The 19569-nt window shown below is 50.4% G+C and overlaps 1 protein-coding gene across 4 annotated transcripts in view; it reads left to right on the forward strand.

Moving 5' to 3' along the window:
- Positions 1–19200, forward strand: part of PDXDC1 (pyridoxal dependent decarboxylase domain containing 1) — a 51669-nt gene extending 32469 nt beyond the window's left edge. For all 4 annotated transcript variants that reach the window (XM_059415274.1, XM_059415271.1, XM_059415272.1 and 1 more), the window contains 11 exons: positions 2973–3023; positions 8581–8644; positions 10852–10940; positions 11914–12019; positions 13400–13571; positions 14169–14287; positions 14568–14689; positions 15897–15989; positions 16075–16171; positions 17022–17126; positions 17526–19200. In XM_059415274.1, coding sequence (XP_059271257.1) covers positions 2973–3023; positions 8581–8644; positions 10852–10940; positions 11914–12019; positions 13400–13571; positions 14169–14287; positions 14568–14689; positions 15897–15989; positions 16075–16171; positions 17022–17126; positions 17526–17785 — 1278 coding nt within the window. In that variant the 3' untranslated portion in view covers positions 17786–19200. The remainder of the gene's footprint in view (positions 1–2972; positions 3024–8580; positions 8645–10851; positions 10941–11913; positions 12020–13399; positions 13572–14168; positions 14288–14567; positions 14690–15896; positions 15990–16074; positions 16172–17021; positions 17127–17525) is intronic.
- Positions 19201–19569: the final 369 nt, after the last annotated feature.

Below are 19569 nucleotides of genomic sequence, written 5' to 3' on the forward strand. Positions count from 1 at the left end.
TAAAAAAAAAAAAAAAAAAAAAAAAAAAAAAAAAATAAAAATAAATCTTTGTTTTAAATGTGCTCTGTGGAATCAGTACTTCCTCACGTGTCATTTTTATGTTTAGGGGAAACTAGTGTCTTCGCGTCCCTGTAGCAGCTGTCTTCGGGTTTGTTATGTCAGGATCGTTCATTCTCACACTCATTTCTGATGCAGCAGAAACACTGTAAATGAAGTAGTTTGATTTTTACATGAGATGATTTTGAGGTTTCTGTTCATTAAGTTTACAGGAGCACATTTTGGAAAAAATGTGGTCACTGGACTGTCGGCTCATGTCTTGAGGTTTGGTTGTTCAGAAGGGAGAGGCCTTTATTGCCGTGGTAACTCGGGCACTGCAGGGGAGGTCTGGGCGTCAGGGGAGGGCTCCTCAATTCCCTCATGGTTGCAGAGCACAGGAAAATAATGAGACGTCCGCTCCCAAGCTATGGAGGTCACTGCGGCTCTGTCTTCCTGCAAGCAAGCGCTATAGTTGGTCCCAGGACCGCCGAGTGCCTCTGATGGCCTGTCGCTGACTCCCCGCTGCTCCGAGTGTGCGTGAGACTGCGGGGACACATAGCACATGTGGTTATCTGTATGGTCATGCCTCTCCGGGTACCCTCCTCCTCCACTTCCTCCCATCATCATCGTCATCACCGTCCTCATCCTCCTCCTGGAAAGCAGCTACAGAGTGTTTACTCTGCGCGCAGCAGTGCGCGTGCGCGGTCTCATTCGAACGTCCCTAGACACGAAGGCCATGGGTAACGGCGTACTGGGTAGTTTTCGTGAGGGGTTTTCCAGTGTCTGATGGAAAAGTAAGTAACTGCGGAATGAATGAACCCAACACCGTGAAGTATCTGCTTGTTGATCCCACATCAGTAACAAGACCTGGGGCGGAGATAGCAGTACAACGAGGAGGGGGTCATCGCACAGGCGATGCACATGGTGTTCTAGAGGCAGTTTCCAGGTCCTGCCGTACAACCCTGTCAGGTAGCTACCCTCCTGGTTTTCTCATTGACGGACCCAAAGCACAGAGAGGCTGAACAAGGTGTCCAAGGTCATAGCTAGTAAGTGGCAGATGGAGTTGGGTGAGATTTTGAACTCAGGTGTGTGTATTGTAGACCTGTTCTCTGAACAGCGTTTCCTCGCTTACCTTGGCTCTTCTTCCCCAGTGTCCTGTTCTGTGTCTTGTGTGCCTTTGCACTTGTGTAGCTTTGTTGGGGGGGTTTTGAGCTCTAACTGGCATGTAACGTTTTATCAGTCTTCAGAGGACAGCCTAATGAACAGCATAACGAACCGGTGTTTGTGTATACTGGGAAGTGATCGCCACAGTTACAAGTCCAGTTAACACGTGTCACTATTCATTGTTACAAAATTGTCTTCTGTTGTGATTAGGACTTTGAAGATTTACTCTCAGCGATTTGCAGATACGCAGTATAGTTCAGAACCATCGTTACCATGCCGAACATGACATCCCTGTGACTGACTTATTTTACAACTGGAAATTTGTATCTTTCAACCGCCTTTACCCATCTTTACCCTCCTACCCGCTGCCTCTGACACCCACCAGTCTGTTCTCTGTATTTATGAGCTTATAGGGTTTTTTTTGTTTTCGATACCCCATATAAGTGTTGTCATACAGTATTTGTCTTTCTCTGTCTCACTTATTTCACTTAGCGTATTGTCCTGAAGGTCCATTCGTGTTGTCACAAATGGCAAGATTTCATTCTTTTTTACGGTGAATAGAACTTCGTTGTGTGTGTAGATTCTGCACTACCTCCTCTCTACTCACACATGCACGGATGGACACTCGGGTTGTTTCTGTATCTTGGCTGTCGTAAACAATGCTGCAGTGAACGTGGGGGTGCAGTTTTCTTTTCAAATTGGAGGGTTTTGCTTTGTCTGGATAAATATCCTGAAGTGGAACTGCTGAATCATACAGTGGTTCTGTTTTTAAGTTTTTGAGGAACTTCCGTACAGTTTGCCGCAGGGGCTGTGCCAGTTTGCGTCCCGCCAGCAGTGCTCCAGGACTTGCCGCTTCCTCTGCATTCTTGCCCACCTTTGTTGTATCTTTTCTCTTTGATACTGGCCGTTCTGACAGACAGCTTATTGTGGTTTCGACTTGCGTTTCCCTGACGAGGGGGATACCAAGCATCTGTTCCTGTACCTGTTGGCCGTCTGGGTGTTTTCTTCGGAGAAATCTCTATTCACATCTTCCCATTGTTCAATCGGATTTTGGTTTTTTCCCCTTGAGTTGTAGGACTTGTATATATTTTGAACATTAACTCCTTATTAAATAATTTATTGGCAAGTGTCTTCTCCCAGTCAGTAGGCTGACTTTTCATTTTGGTGTTGGTTTCCTTTGCTGTGCAGAAGCTTTTCAGTTTGATACGGTTGTTCATTTTTGCACTTACTGACATGTACTGAGTAGGTTTTGAAAGAATGAATGTTGCTAATGTTGCTAATATGAGAAATTCACTTGTGTCTAATAGAAAAAGCTTTTCTGGAAGCACTACATGTAACTTTCAACTGAAAGATGGGGGAACGTTTGCAGATGTTGAAAAGCAAGAATTGGCAGCCTAATTCAGGAGTCATTAACTGAAAGATTTGCAGGCCTTCAAAGACCCTCCTGAAAACCAGTTCTTAATATGTTACATTTGGGGCTCCTGGGTGGCTAAGTGGGTTAAGCCTCTGCCTTTGGCTCAGGTCGTGATCTCAGGGTCCTGGGATCGAGCCCTACATAGGGCTCTCTGCTCAGCGGGGAGCCTGCTTCTTCCTCTCCCTCTGCCTGCCTCTCTGCCTGCTTGTGATCTTTCTCTCTGTGTGGAGTAAATAAGTAAAATCTTTAAAAAAAAATAAAAGTTATGTTTATCTACTGAAATTACAATAAGTAATTATTAAATACATATAATGTAATGAAATCACAGTGATTATTAGCTGTTTTTTGTCTTTTGCAGAGTCAGCGGTTACAAGAAGGTTTGAAGAAAGTGAACCACATCAAAATCCTGGTAGAGTATATAATTTGATCTGTTTTTGAAGTAAATAGTTAAGGTTCAAGTTAGAGTGATCATTGTGATAATTTTAATAAAACCGCATTCTTTGGAGGAGAATCATGAATGACTTTAAGTCTTAGAAAGCACAAACCCTAGAAATTTTTACCATTTGCTAAAACCCCCTTGGTGCTTTTCATATAATCATTTGTAGTCTTACTCTGTTAAATAGAATGCACACACACAAAAAATGCATTTAGAAATGCACAAAGATCTCACAAACACGATTGACTTTGCCAACAGCGATTTTAAAACACCCATCTTCCTGATATGAAAAGTCATTTTGTCTCTCACAGTATTTTGACAACATTTTCATAAACCTTCTGACACCAGAGTTGTCATTTGCACCGAGTGGGGAGTAAGGAAGAGATAAGCACATGACCTTGCTCTCGTCTTCCCGGGTATCTCCCTACAAGATGCCAGACTGTCAGAGAGTGCTGTCTAGGGGTAGTTACCAGACAAGGAGGTGAGGGTTTAGCAGGGCTAATAACTAAGTATCAGTACAGGCTTGAATGTTTGCATGTTTTCTTCATCATATTTTTAGAATTTCAGAAGATATAGGTCAGATTCTAATTTAAAACAGGGTCACTGGGTGCTGCAGGACACAGTTAAGTGTAAAACTAATACTTGAGTTAGTTTGGGGTTCAAGTTAATAAAGTAGATTTCCATTGAATACACAATTTGCGTTCAGTGCCAGATGAGAGCTGCTCTGCGTTTGCTTCAGAGTAGGAGCTTGGAGCTCAGTTGACCTGAGATGACCCAAATTCTAGCTTGGAAGAGGACAGTGGCCCATTGGAGAAGCAGAGAGATGCATGTAAATCAGGAGACTTGGGTTCTAATTTCAGCCGTAGTGCTGAGGCCCTGTGACATTGAGTCACTCTTTCTTAACTGCCTAAGCCCGTGAGCTCAGTTGTCAGTGAAGGTATGTTGGTTGGACTCCTTTAGTAAACGGAAAAGCCCAGACTATGGACTAGCAGGAGCAAGACGGCAGGAGTCACGGCAATGCTGGGCCAGGGGACTTTCTTTCCCTCCCTCGCTGAGCCCACTTGGGCTCCTCATGTCCCCTCTCCCTCTCCTTCCTCCTCCAGGCTGGGAGATTGTGCTGGTGCTGGTTACTCCCCAGTGGGTTTGGGGCATCTGTGTAAGGCCCGGGAACCCTCCCCAGCCCTCCTTCCAGTGGATGCTTTTCTCCGGAGACGTACAGCCGCTGGCCAGCCCCATGCGGCCCTGCCGCTGCGGTAACCGTCCTCTCCCAGCTGCTGGGAGTGAGACGCGTGCGGTGCGCTGTGTCCGGCACTGAGCCTGGGCGTTCGTTCATTTACCCCTCCCTGGAGTCTCTTCATTCTAGCTGGAAACACTATCCCTTTCCCTTCTTTTCATTTCATTCGTTTCTTAGCCTTAAAAGATCTGAGTTCAAATACCATGTCTTCAGGGTGCCTAGGTGGCTCAGTCGGTTGAGCATCCAACTTCTGATTTCCACTCGGGTCATGATCTCTGGATCCTAGGACTGAGCCCCTAGTTGGGCTCTCAAGGATTCTCTGTCTCCCTCCTTCTGCCCTGTTCGTACTCTCTCCTCCTACCCGCCCCTCTCAAAAAAAAATAAATAAATCTTAAAAAAAAAAACCCAAAAACCAAAAACCAAATGTCATGCCTTCAGAGAGGCCCTGCTTGACTGTCCTGTGTAAACCAGCCCTGCCACTGTCCATCACTCTGTTCCCGGGTGTGTCCTTCATTGCAGTTCTTATTACCTGAGACCATGTGTGTCTTCCTTGTTTGTTTTGCTTTGTAAAAGCTTTGTAAAGGCAGCGACTTTTGTCTTTTGGCTTTTTCGCACTGTGCCAAGTTTAGTATTTGGCCAGGAGTAGGTATTAAGCATGAATAATAAATTCACTCTGTGAGTTGGTCACAATGGCTGTCCCCTCTTTCCTGGTGAGGAAGCAGGCACAGAGCATTTCAGTGACTTGCTCATGCCACACAGCTAGGACATGGTGGAGCTCGGATTCACACCGCAAGGCCCGTGTTCTTACCCAGGGGGCCGTTCTGTTCCCGGTCAGTTTTCAGGAGAACTTACTCTTCGTCCTGCTTCGGTGACCGGTTACGAAGAGCAGATCAGATAACGTGAGACAGAGCGGGATGAAGAATGTAAGGCCTCATGAACTACCAGTCATCACTGGATGGTTTTGCTTTGGGTCTTTGGGCGGCGCTGCCATAGAATCCCAGGCATTGAGTCCTCACTGGACGTTCCTGTGGCGGAGTGACGCCACTTCTGTCTTCACTGTGGCTGCCTGTCCCAAGTCCCATCGTAGTAGGTGGCTGAGCCAGGACTTGCACCCAGCGTGTCTAAGACAAGCTGTGTCTGCAGCACAGTAGCTCTTCTCCAAGGCCCCATGGGCCTCCTCCCCCGGTCAGATGGCTGACCCTTCAGGAGCCTCCCGGCCCCACAGCACAGCCACGCTTCCCCTGCTCAGCAACCCAGGGCCTCGTCTGGCCGCCGGGATACCTGGGGCGGCTGCTCGTTCCGGGGGCGGAGCCCGTCTTCTCAGCAGCGGCGTTGTGGCCACTGTCTGTCTGACCGGCTCTGCTGGGTGCGTGGGCTGCGCTCTAAGCTCGGAAGCTAGTGTTTCCCCCTTACCCCTGAAACCTCACAGGGCCCCTGTGTGCAGCTGACATTCCTGCTGGCTGTTAAGATCGTCTCTGTCCTTGGGTTCTGCTACTTTGACCGTGGTGGGTCTAAATGGCGATTTTCTAAGAACTCCTGCTTGGGACTTGCACTTACTAAACGTGAGGGTTCCTTTTTTCCCTAATCGATTCTGTCAAGTTTGTTTTTTCAACTGTGACCTCTTCTTCCCTCTGGACCTTGAGTTGGCAGCATACTGAACCTCGTCGCTCCGTGTTCGCCCGTCCCTCTGACACGTCCCCTCGCTGCCTCTTTGCTGCCGCCTCGGGAGTTTCTCCAGACCTTTCTTTGCTCCTGAGTGGCCTCTCATCTGCGTCAGCCATTCGCTTTGTGTTTCAGTGACTTTTTCTTCCTTCCAACATGTTCTTTTTAGTTCTTGTTCAAGTTGGTGCTTTTGGTCATTTTTTTTTTTTTTTTTTAATTGTAAGCATGGTCTCCATTTCTCTGTAAGCATGGTGGTCACCGTCTGTTTCTGATTGTTGCTTAATCTTGGGTCACCCCTGGATCATGTCTGCTGATTCCTGCTCCGTGTGTGTGTGTGTGTGTGTGTGTGTGTGTGTGGTAACTTGTCATTGTGAGCTAGATATTTTTGCGTGTGTGACTGGTCCAGGTCCGTGTCCCGTCAGGTCCACAGCTTTAGGACTCCTGTGCCACTTAGGACATCAAGCCCAGTGCGGTGTGCACTGATGCTTTGGTCTCTCGTGAGAGAATTTTCTCTCCCTTGCAGACAGAGCCTCAGGCAGCGGGAAGCCTCTTGCTGACCAGCGGGTGGTTTTTCCTCTCAGGACCGTCCTTCGAGGGTCCTTGAGCACCATCCGCACATGGGCCTGCAGACGCTAGATGTGAAAGCCGCCTTCCTCTGTCTGCTCCCCTTCCTCTAGCTCCGGCTCGGCCGACAATGTTCTTTGCTTTCTCTTCTTCTTGGGTTCACTGTTCTTCTGAGCCTAGCCGTGGTTTAAAGGTTTTTATGGGTTATCAGGATATTGAATCCAGCATTTCAGTCTGCCGTGTGCTAGATCCAGAATTCTGTGCACGTAACCCTGGACAGTATTTCTCATGCACTGACATTTGAGACCACCGAGCTCAAAGAAACAAGAAACCCAGGACTGTATTAAACTATATATAGAAGTCTCGGTACTCAAATTGTCCTGCCTTATCCTAAGTGAGGATGGGGACTGGCTGTAGGAGTTTGCTGCTTTTGTGGCTGTTTTCATCTTGGGTTTGCTCCATTCTATTTAGACATTCAGCCCCTCCAGCTTTAAAGTATTACTAGATGTATTTACGTGACAGGCAGAGGAGATGACAGGTGAGCGCAGGAATCAGCCCGGTTGGTTGTTAGGTTGGATACACACTCTGCTTGATCTAAGTCACATCCGTGTGATCCTTTGAGAGGTTAGTAGAGAAGACCTTGGGCCAGCTCCTTCCTGGCTTTGGATGTTAGCATTTCTACCATGGAGAGCCTTGGAATATAGGTGGGGGGGGGGTTGGTTGTTGTTTATTAAAGATTTTATTTATTTGAGAAAGCACGAGCAGAGGGGCAGAGGGAGAGGGAGAAGCAAGCTCGCCGCTGAGCAGGGAGCCCGATGAGGGGCACAGTCCCTGGACCCTGAGATCATGACCTGAGCCAAAGGCAGATGCTTAACTGACTGAGCCACCCTGGTGCCCTGGAAAATAGGAAATAGGCTTTTGGTTTGTTTGTTTGCTTTGCTTTAAAAGATTTTATTTATTTATTTCACAGACAGAGATCACAGGCAGAGAGAGGGAGGAGGAAGCAGGCTCACCGCTGAGCAAAGAGCCGGATGCGGGGCTCGATCGCAGGACCCTGAGATCATGACCCGAGCTGAAGGCAGAGGCTTAACCCACTGAGCCACCCAGGCACCCCAGGAAATAGGTTTTATGACTAGAATTGTTGAATGCTCAGAGATCTTCTGTCCGTGTGTGCCATATTCTGTCAAGGGTGTTGCTGTTCCCTTTGTATCCTGACCCTCTGATGGAGCTGATGGCCCGCTGTGTGTGTGTGCAATGGTGGACATGAACTTCATGCTGGCTTATCTTAATGCAGTGAATGTTTTTGTCTGTAATGAAATCCATTAATGAAGTTAGTCATCTGACCTGTCCCAAATATAAGAACCCCTTCAGTGATGGAGAAGATAGGAAGCTTCAGCTCGAGACTGTGTTTATCTTCTTGCCAGCAAGACTTACATCCTGTTCTGAGAGTGTTACAATGTGAGAATATTTTGTCTGTGAATATAAAAAGTTGCAGTCAGGGGCACCTGGATGTCTGCTCAGTCACTTAAGTGTCCAGCTCTTGGTTTCACTCAGGTCATGATCTCAAGAGTCATGAGATCGAGCCCCATGTTGGGCTCCACACTGGGCACGGAGCCCATTCTTCCAACCCCCATGCCCTGCTCTCTAAAATCTTAGAAAAAGAAAAAAAGTTACAGTCAGTCCTGCTTGAGTTAGCGTTAATTTCTGGATTCTTGAAAGCTTCAGCTCTCCGAACACTGATTCTGGTTATACTTTTTCCTTGCCTCCTTTGACTTTAATGGCAGGCTTACGTTCAGGAGTGGCGCAGTTTCCTTCTGCTTTAATTTCAGCGCGCCATTCAGTGTCAAGATGTCACAGTGCAGGAGAGCCTTCTCGGAGCCGGCTGAGAATTACTTCTAAGAATTTTACTAAACCCTTGATTGCTGTTTCTGTAGCAGCTGAAATTAACCTTTGAGTTTTACATGTTGATTAAGAAAACATGCTATCTGTAGCCTGTTGTTCAAACCCCTGGTTTTATTTTGCAGGTGTTGGGATTTAATGTTACTTGGTAATAGCAGATTGATTTTTCAGGTGGAAGATGAGCTCAGTTCTCCAGTTGTGGTGTTCAGGTTTTTCCAGGAATTACCAGGCTCAGGTAAGTGATTCTAAAAAGTGTTGGTTTTGTATTTGTATTTAAGGGCTTCACATTTTAGACCATTACAACGTATATAGATAGTCCAAAATATTTTGACTGCTAAAATCTTCAGTCATTGTTTCAGAAAATGTTAATAATTTTCAGGGGCACCTGATTTGGGCTCAGGTCGTGATCTCCACCTTGGGTGTAGAGCCTGCTTGAGGTCTCTCCCTCTCCTTCTGTCCCCCCCAACCCCACCCCGCTCTCGCCTGTGTTTGCACTCACTCACTGGGAAAACAACAACAAAGCACCACCTCACAAAAACTCCAGGCCTAAATGCCTTAGCATTTTGTTGATCATTTCCTATGATCAAAGCAGTGGTTTCCAAATGCTAGTCCCTAGACTAGAGCTAGAATGAATGGGTCAGAGTCCCTTGAGAATAGAGATCTGGATACACACTTAGATACCGTGAATGTGAGTATCTGAAGTAGGGCCCTCGAATCTTGTTTTTTTTGTGCTTATCGTAGTTTATTTGTTAAGTACTTTAAAATACAGGGTAAACATACATTAAAGACATGGGCAGTTGAGATTGGGAATAACATGAGGCTATATTTAAAGGCTGCCCAAGTGCCACCATCCTAGCGCAGGGCACAGTTATGTGTCCTCTGGACAGCCACAGTACCCGCTGAACTGAGCTCTCACTTCTGTGTACTGCACACACCTCATTCCAGATCATTCTCTGAATGCAGAGTGGGTGGTGATGGATGTGGCAGTCCCATGGTGCTTGGTCACTGCCAGACCCTTCAGCATCTTACTGTTTCTGTTGAATTAAGTCCAAGCTCTGTACCTTGTGAGGCCTGTGGGGTCTACCCTTTGCTGTCTCCTTTAGGCCACCTCTCATCTTGATCACTGTGCTATAGTCAGATTGGTCTTGAATTTCTAGAACATTCTGTTCTGTCCTAGAGCAAGACCTTTGCAACTGCTGTTCCCTTTGCTTCAAGCACATTGCCCTTCAGCCTTCTGGCTGGCTCCCTGTCTTCATTCAGGTCTCCAGAATGTACAGCCTCCTCGAAGAGGCCTTCTGTGTCTGTCCTGTCTTAGGTGACTATATCAGAGTCCCTACCTTCTTTCTTCCCACCAGCAACAGAATATGGTCATTTAATTTTTTTCTTTATGGTGTTTTTCAATAGAATAGAAAGAGCAGGATGACAGAAGCCTTGTCTGCCTTATATCCCACGTGCTCAGCACAGCACCTGGTACGAACAGGCACGCAGACCATTTAGATGGAAGGAGATAATTTTTGTTGTGAGGCCCACTCTGGGTCCTCTGGGGTTCTCTGATTTACCTCACACAGTGGCTGATAAGACTAGTTGGTGACTTAAAGTGTTAGACTTTCATTTCCTCTCAAGGTTCCTTGAAAGAAGGACTTCTTTCTTTCTTCCATTTTTTAAGATTAATTTTATTTATTTGTTAGAACAAGCAGAGGGAGCAGCAGGCAGAGGGAGAAGGTTCCCCACTGAGCAAGGAGCCTGATGTGGGACTTGATCCCAGGGCCGTGGGAACATGACCCAAGCTGAAGGTGGACACTTAACCGACCGAGCCACCCAGGCATCCAGAAAGAAAGACTTCTTAAATGAAATTAAGAATTCTATTTGTGAGACTATATTCAAGCATTATATTTTTCATGAGGAAAAAAATGTGGAAGCTTAAAACCCCCTGATACACATTTTCAAAAAATTTTAATTATGGTAAAAGGAAAAGTTTACCATCTTATGTGTACAGTCCACTGGGGTTAAATGTATGCACGTCGCTGTCCAGCAGCTCTCCAGAACATTGACGTCTTAAAAACTGAAGCTCCACACTCATTACGCACTAACTCCCCATGTCCGGCCTCCCTCCCAGCCCCTGGCGACCCCCATCCACCGTCTGAGTTTGACTTGTGGGAACCTCCTGTCACTGGAGTCCTACGGCATGCGTCTTTGTAACCGGCTTGTTTCACTTAGTGGAATGTCCTCAAGGTCATCCCTATTGAGCTTGTGAGAGAACCTCCTTCCTTTTGGAGGATGACCGTGTTTTGTTTACTCATTTATCACGAGCTACACATTTTAGTTTCTGTAATGTTTGCAACTTCTCCCTGGGCTCATGTTGGGAGCTCAGTGAAGTAGGGTTTGAGGGGTGCATATAGCGCTGTGTTTCTAGAAGGTGACTCCCCTGTGCTCCCGTGTCAGATCCAGTGCCCAGAGCCGTCTCCATGCCCAGCGCGGCACCTTCAGCAGTCGGCCGGGAAAGACACTGCTGTGACGCCCTGAATCGCTGGGTAAGACCCGCGGTCCGGTGCCCTTTCTTCTCCAGCCCGGTTGGGGGCGCGCGTGCTCACTGCTAAAGACAGGGAAGTCAGACCCCGGAGGGACGCTCCCATGGAGGCCCAGGGCTTCCCTCCAAGGCTCTTCCTTGGATCACCGGTCCCCGGGCCACGTAACTTCGGGCGGGGCCTTCCAGCGTGATTCCCTCGGCTGACCATTTCTCGGCCGCTGAGGACGGCTCGAAACCACATGCCATACGGGGACTGTGGGGCAGCCGCCTGGGCCTTGTGAGCGTCTGTAGCGGTGTCAGAGGGCTCGTGAGCCAGACGCACCCCAGCACCTGGCCATCGGACGGCACAGACCGAGGACATTGTGCTCCTGCTGCCATTCGATGCAGAAATTGTGCTTCCCGCATTTGTGTGTAAAGAATGTTTCTGAACAGTGTCAGGGTGTCCACCACAGCCATGTGGTGTAACAGGGTCAGGCCCCACCTGGGGGCTTTGATGAGTCCGGATCCATTCATACGACGACAGGCAGAATAGCCATTAAAAGCCATGTCACTGGGTGTTTATGGCAGAAAGGAAATGGTCATCGTAGCTTACATGAAAGGCTGCAGGTTACTGCCCAGTACGTAGAATGTCGTGTTTTATGGCAACAGAAAAAAGACACCCGGATGGGTCTATCAGACCTGAGCAGTGGGTGCTTCTCAGTGGTGTGCTGTGGGTAATTTTTATTTTATTCTTTTGGTTTGCCTGTATTTCCTAGATTTTTCTACACTGAAGTTGTATTTTTTAGCAACAAAAAGTGTAGAACTTTTAATCCGTTTAAATGAAGTGGCCACACGTATTCAAAGAGAATCAAAAGAATTCGGGGGCCTTGCCCCAGGGAGCCTCCGGGCCTGGGGCTGGGGGTGAGCGTGGGTGAGGGTGGGGAGACCGGCGGGTCCCTCCCTGGGGGAGCCTCATCACCGTGCCCTTGTCCCTGCAGCTAGGAGAGCAGCTCAGACAGCTGGTGCCCACGAGCGGCCTCACGGTCATGGACCTGGAAGTGGAGGGCGTGTGCATCCGGTTCAGCCCTTTGATGACCGCGGCAGGTAACGGGTCTCTGGGGGTTGCCCGCGCTGGTTCTGGGAGCAGCGGTGAGCTGTGTGTTCAAGTCCGGGCTGTGGCTTCGTTTGCTGTTCCGTGGGGTACTCCGCTCTACCTTCGAAGGGGCTTTTTCTTTGCCTTTGCGCTACGCATAGGTAGATGAGTTTTCCAGAGTAACTTCTCAGAAATAGCCTTCTCCGGTCTCTCGAGTCTCCCTGTGTTTTGGTGTCTTGGGGCCCTTTGCTGGCTCCTGCGTGGTGCTCAGTCTGCATCGTGGAGCTGCGGACCCCGGGGCTGCCCTGCCTGCTGAGATGCGGGTCTGTGGGGCAGAGGCCATGGCTGTGGCCTCAGAGCTCCCCAGGTGGTTTGCACAGAGCCGCTGTTTTAGACGGCTGCAGGTACGTGGGCTCCCACGATGGACCGTCCTGGGCGCGCTCCCGTCTTGGCCGTTTCACACATGTGGGCGCCACAGCGAGGGGCCTCCCGTCCAGACCTGCGCCCATCTGGGATGCCGCCTGCCCTGGGGGGGCCGGAGGTGGGGCCACCTCCGGTCATGGGACTGAGAAATCGCTGACAGATGCATTAAAAACTGTGATGATTCTGTTTTCTGAGATGATTTAAAAGATTTTCTGAAAATCTTTGATTTTTTTCTTTATCAGATATTTTAAACATTTTTGGAAAGATACTTGATCTAAAGCCTCAAAGTAGAGGGGTGTGGGCATTTGTCCTGCAAAGAAAAGCCTGCCATGAAGACGGCTAGTGGCCTTGTCTGCAGTGATTTCTGCACCTGCTGTGTGGGGCCTGAGCCCCAGAGGCTTAGTCTGTAAACCCAGTGGAGCGAGCCGAGGACACCGGGGCAGCACTACAGAGGCTCAGTGGGATCCCTTGCCCTGTCTGAGTCGCATGCGGGGGTAGTGATGTCGGGTCCTGCAGCCGTGGGGGCGTCAGGCTGTCCTGGGAGCTGTGGTCAGCCCGCCCTCCTGCCTCCTGCACACCCCTGCCAGAATCCTCCCTCCCATGATGCTCGTGTGCGGCGACAGCCATGTGCTTGCCTCGGCCTTTCTAGCGTGTAGTACGTTGTTCGTGACATGCTCTGAGTCCGTGAGAAGAATCTGATTTCTCTGTCCGAGTGTCACTATGGGTGGCGCCGGGGCTCACTCTGTCTTCCGTGTCCTAACCTGCAGGAGCGGGCTGTGTCCGTTTCCAACGCCCGCTCTCTCCAGAGGGGCTTGGTAGCCTTTTTTTTCCCCCTTTCTACTGCTTCAGCTCCTGCTAACCAGATGTCCCCGTAGCTGCCGAATTCCCGAACAGTGAGAGGGGAGCCCTGCCCTCTGTTGTCCTCCATGTTCTTACACATTCCTTGAGCTCTCTGGGGACGGTTTCAGTTTTAGGCACGCGGGGGGAGGACGTGGATCAGCTCGTGGCCTGCGCGCAGAGCAAGCTGCCCGTCCTGACCTGCACACTGCAGCTGCGGGAGGAGTTCAAGCAGGAGGTGACAGCCACAGCAGGTCTCCTGCACGTCGATGACCCGAACTGGCCTGGAATAGGGGTTGTCAGGTACGTGTTCGTCCCGCTTGGCCGTACAGAGACCGTGGGTGTGTCATTTTGTGGACCGGCTCTGCATGGGCACAGCGTACGCATCTCTTAGAAATTGAGTGAGACCCTTTGGACGCTTAGAAAAGCCCAGCGCAGCGCAGCGTGGCCGCCCTTGCCCTCGGTAAAATAGCGATCCCTGTATTTTCTGTGCCAGCTCGCAGGTGACTGGGGGCGGGGGGTGCTTATAAGTGCACAGCTCATGGTTACTCCCACGGGGTACAGGGAGCCACAGATCACTAAGACCAGGGACCAGCTCATCGGCCGAGCACACGGCTCTGCCCTCCGTCGCTTGGTGCACATGGTTGTCCCTTCCGGGACACTCCCTGCTTCTGCTACAAACGAGGCTTCCAGACCTGGCCTCTCAAGTTTCACAGACTGGAGACTTGGGCCTTCCTTGCCATGTTCTTGACAGTGTCTGACCCTAAGACACTCCGAGGCTCCTTGGCCCAGTGTCTCACCTTCCTGGAAACAGCCAGAGCTTAGACCCCTCGCAGTCCTGTGTGTGAAGAGGCGTCTGATCTTTCAGACTGAAATACTGTCACTTGATTTCGTCTGTAGGTACGAACATGCTAACGATGACAAGAGCAGTTTGAAGTTAGATCCAGAAGGGGAAAAAATCCATGCTGCACTCCTGAAAAAGTTAAATGAACTGGAATCCGACCTTACATTTAAAATGGGTAACTACTATTTTTATAAGTCAACTCTGAACTTCGGAAGGCCATTTTCTGACTGGTTAAGGGACTTTGGGCTCTGTTTCCTGGGAGGAAATGCTGGTTTAGTTCTTTCTAGGGTGGGCTGGCTCCCTCCCGCTCCCACAGCCTGTCCGGACATCCCATGTCCCCATTAGCACTTTTCTCGCCCGGGGAGGGAGGCTCCTTTGTGCCTGGTCGTGCCGTCGTACAGGAAACTGGGCCCCAGGACGGGGGAACCGAGTCAGTTGGTTGTATCTTCCCGCAGGCCCTGAGTACAAAAGCATGAAGAGCTGCATCTACATTGGCATGGCGAGTGACGATGTTGATATTTCGGAACTGGTAGAGACCATTGCGGTCACAGCCCGAGAAATTGAGGAGAACTCACGGGTCTGTAAGACTAATCCGCATCTCATTCCTTTTCTGGGTTCTCTCGAGGCAGCTAGCGGAGGTCCCAAAGGAAGCCGCTCCCCTCAGAAATACCTGTTTGTTCCTGAAAAGTGTGTGAAGGCTTCCTCTGAGCTAAGCCTTGCGCACGGAACCCAGAAGCCCATGGGAACGGGACACAGCCCCTGCCCCGGCTGGGCTCACAGCTGGGAGGCCGAGAACCGCAAAGCCAGGCGCGGCAGTAGGTGCCATGGGGGAGAAGCTGGGGGGAGAAGCTGGGGTCGCAGAGCGTTCGGAAGACAGAGTCACCCCTGTCTGACAGGGTGAGGGGAGACGTCCCAAGCGTAGCTGTTCCGGGGGCTCCGTGAGGCGCATGTTTCTCACAGCAGAACTTCCTGCCAGTAAGAGACCTTCTTTTGGCCAACTGTTAAGGAGACCAGACTGTAGACCTCACGGATGTTCCGCAGACCAGGTACTTGAGTCAGTAGAGATCCCTTAGAAGCAGAGAAAAGGAACTAAGGCAAGATGGCTCTGAGGAAACCAAAGCATGTGCGCGGGCCACTCCCGCTAGGGAGGGGAGAGGAGGCTGGCTGTGAGCTGAGGAGCCAGCTCTCTTCAGTCGCAGGCAGACTTCCTAAAGGTTTTTCTAGACTCAATCTGTCACTTCCAATTCCGTTCCGTGAGTGCTGAGCCGCGTGTCTGTTTTCTGGCGGGGGGACACAGATCACATTTCTCTCGTCCCTTTCCTGACAGATGAGGCTGGCCACCAACATGTGTCTTACCTTATCCAGGCATTTTATCCTCTTCTGTTTAATTTACTATTTTACTTTCTATCCTGACACTTAAAAGTGCAAGATTTCATTTACTACTACACTTCTGAAAAATGTCACCTGTGCTGTGGTAATAGTTCTAGGTCTCAGGCAAGCTTCGACAGCTGGGGTGACTGGGTGGCTCAGTTGGCCGGGTGTCTCACTCTTGATTTTGGCTCAAGTCATGATCTCAGGGTCATGGGATCGAGTCCCACACTGGGCTCTGGGCTAAGCACAAAGTCTGCTTGGGATTCTCTCTCCCTCTGCTCCTCCCCACACTTGTGCGCGCACGTGCACACACACACACACACACACACACACTCTCACTCACTCTCTTTCTCTCTCTAAACAAAATCTTCAGCAATCTTGGACAAGTAAAGTCTTTCTTGGTCCTAACACAGCTTCTAGAAAACATGACAGAGGTGGTTCGAAAAGGGATCCAGGAAGCCCAGGTTCAGCTGCAAAAGGCAAACGAGGAGCGGCTTCTGGAAGAGGTGAGCCTGAGACAGACCCCCCAGCCGCCGCCGCGCCGGGGCCGCCCGCGGGATGGCCGTGAGCAGCAGCGCGTGTGTTTTGCAGGGGGTGCTGCGGCAGATCCCCGTCGTGGGGTCCGTGCTCAACTGGTTTTCTCCGGTACAAGCTTCACAGAAGGGAAGAACCTTTAACTTAACAGCAGGTAGGACTGACCAACATCCCAGGTCTCACTGATTTTGCGAGTTTCATTCTGGTTCCTGGGATGCCCCACTCAAGTGGAGGAGCCCGGTGCGCACACCGCCCGAGCTTGGCGCTGGGTCTGTGCCAGGAACTGGTCCCAGAAGCCAGGACGCATCTGCCCCGGGGACACTACGGTGTTGTCTTCCTCTCCGGCGCCCTGGCTGCGGCGACATGAGAGCAGACCCCCACCATCCTGTGGGAACGTGCTTCCCCGGCCCGTCACGTCCTCCACGCAGCGCCCTTGGCTTGGCGCTTAGCCGAGTGCTTCCCGCAGTCTGCGTGCTGGGCCCCAGCTTCTCGGGAGACGAGAAGGTCGTAGTCTGGAGCCCGGGCCAGCTTACTTCACAGCCGGCAGCCAGCAAGTAGTAGCAGTTGCCGGGAAGGATGTCCCGCTGTCGCTCTCTTCCTTTCTTGTTCTGGTGGGGGACAGTGCCCTCAGCCTGAGGTCCCTCCCTAGGAAATGAGGGTGTCCTCGGGCCATAATCTGATTGACATGCCAGGCCTCAGCCATCAGCAAGGTGTCTGTTCCTTGTGGCCAAATCGCCTTCCCCACGTGCATGTGGACCCCCAGGCATGCTCTTGCCACCCTGCCGGCCGAGGACCGTCCCAGCGGTGCAGGATCCCTGGGGAGGTTTAGGATGGGGACCCCTCCACCTCCTGCGGGGCCTTATCCAGTTCCCAGTGCGTTTCTGGAGACCCAAAGGCTCTGCTGGTCTGAGCGAGGCTGCAGGGCCGGAGGAAGCTTCTTGGGGAACGAGACTGCCTGGGTCAGCTCCCCGGGTGGCACGCGCTTACCGCTCTCTCCTCGGCAGGCTCCCTGGAGTCCACGGAACACACCTATGTCTACAAGGTACAAGGCACAGGCGTCACACCCCCGCAGACCCCCACGGGCACACGCACAAAGCAGAGACTTCCAGGTACGGGATGTCTCCCAGGGGCGTATGAACCCTGAGAACTGGCAGTTCCTCTGGGGAACGTAGACCTTCACGTCCTGGGGCTTTTCCTGCTCAGTGCTACCTGCATCCTTCTGTTTTCTTGGTGCTTTCACCCAAAGTCCTGTTTTTCTTAAGACTCACTTCATTTTAACCTTGGCAGTTGCTTGGAGCTTTAACTTGGAGAAATTTCTCTGTAGCGCCTCATGGGGCGGTAGGGTCCCGAGGGCTGGCATCGTGTCTAACCTGGTGTCAACCGGCCTGAGCCACACTGGCTTCCTGCCCATTCCTCACCTCCTCCCTCCGGGGCATCCGGGCTGGGGATCGCAGGGCTGCTCTGGGAGCGCGCCGGGAGCTTTCAGCGCGGTCCGTGACTTTCTCTAGGCCAGAAGCCTTTCAGGAGGTCCCTGAGAGGTTCCGACGCTCTGAGCGAGACCAGCTCGGTCAGCCACAGTGAGGACCTGGAGAAGGCGGAGCAGCTGAGCGGCGCGCCCGAGCCCGACACCCCAGAGCCCGGCGGCCCCGAGCCCCCTCCCAGCACTCGCGCCCCGCAGGACGCCGAGCAGACGGGTGCCCTCCGGAGCGGGGCCCAGCGCCCAGAAGACAACCGTCCGCAGGTAGAAGAACCGGAGAGCTTAAGATAAAAGTCAGTGTTGTGCTTGGAGACTGTAGTATCGTTTCAGGGAAGAAGTTCTACTGACAATGTGAACCGTGCCACGTGCTAATGCGAGAGAAATGACTGTTGTTTGTGCGGAACTGGCATTTTTGCACACATCTGTGCCTGAAAGCCAGACTTTCTAGAAGGGCAGTTGATTGTCTCATTCCATGGGTCTGTGGAGCAACTCCTGTCGTTTCTGTCTGCCCAGCTGTAGTTTGCACCGGTTTCCCCCGTTACATAAACACTTTGATTCACAACACTTAGAGCTCAAGTGCCCACCCCTTGGAACACTCGCGCTTGCCTTTCTAGGCCCAAGTGTAAGACGCTATATGCGGTTACGTGTACCTCTCCGCTGAGGCCGCTTTCGTTAGAGCACGCTGGGCTCGCGCCACCCAGTGCGGGGGACAGCGGGCGGGGTGGGCGCTCGGTTTGGTGGGGCTGCAGCGCTCGGCAGGTGTGGATTCAGCTCGACGGAGACGGATTCAGTGGGATAGTAAGCGAGCCCGGGCCTCCTGTGCCCACTGCTGCTTCCCCGGGGCTGTGGGGGCCGGGAGCCCCCCGCCACAGGTCATTTCTCCCTTTATGTACTATTTGTAAACACATTAAAGGACTATCTATGAAGAGTAACTGTAAAACTCTTGACCATATATATGTATATTTTTAAATATGGGTAAAGCTTTTAAATTGGCACACAGGTGCAGGCTGTGCTCATTTCTACGTTTAATATCTGAAAACCTGATAGAGATGCTTCTCTTAACCAATGTGAACTAAGTTCCAATTCTAGAACAAGTAGATCTTTGACCGGGTTGACATGGGAGCTTCTGTGGCTTCTCCCCACTAGCAACTCACCTCTTTGGGCCCAGCTCAGAAACAAGAACCAGCGACGTCCCCTTGCCCAGGCTAGGCAAGCCAGACCACTGCGGAAATAACTAGAAGTAAGCCCTTAATTACTGCCCGTTTCTACTTCTCCAGAATTACCGCGCCTCTTCATTTATCCTAGGTAACGGCCCCTGTGCCTTCAGGCCGGCCAAGTCAGGCTACGGCCACCTCAAGGTAGTGGGGATTCACACTGGGCTTGTGGACTGTCCTGTTGGAAGCCTTAGTTACACCATATTAAGCCTATAATTAGACTCTGATTGGATGTGATCTCTGACATTTAGCACTTGTCAACATGGTTTGTTTTTTTTTTTTGGGTACAGATGATTAGTCTTCCCTGTTTATTTGGTGCAATGAAGTATAGCAGATAAAATGGGGAAAGGGGAAATTATCACCTTTAACAAGATTAATTTTTAAACGTTTTTATATATATTTGGAATTGTTAAATTGGTTTTGCTGAAACAGAATTTCACCCTTAAGACACTATTTGAATGTTGGTTTCAATAAAGGTTCTTGAAATTGTTACCAGTGAGTTCAGTTTGTACACAGTCATTGATCAGACCCCGTGCCTGCCTTTTCAGAAGCTAAAGGTCTCTACAGGTAGGACTGGCATATATCACAGTTGGGGCATTTTGATGACCTTACACCTGACAGAACAGACTTCAGTGGCTTTGTGTAGCTCTCATTAAATACAATCTCCTAGCAGATTATCTTGATTATACTGCAGAGCAGACGACCAAATTCTGAACCTAGCATTCATCTAGAAGTAGGATACCAGCTTTGAAAATGACGCTTCTAAAACATTTGGGGGGCCAAAAAACCCCTCTGTGAGATGCATCAATTTTCAGAGAATTTTAGTGCATTTTAAATACGGTTTTTAAAACAAACTTACCG

The sequence above is a fragment of the Mustela nigripes genome, chromosome 11 (genome assembly GCF_022355385.1).
Source record: "Mustela nigripes isolate SB6536 chromosome 11, MUSNIG.SB6536, whole genome shotgun sequence".
In the NCBI taxonomy this organism is placed as follows: Eukaryota; Metazoa; Chordata; class Mammalia; order Carnivora; family Mustelidae; genus Mustela; species Mustela nigripes.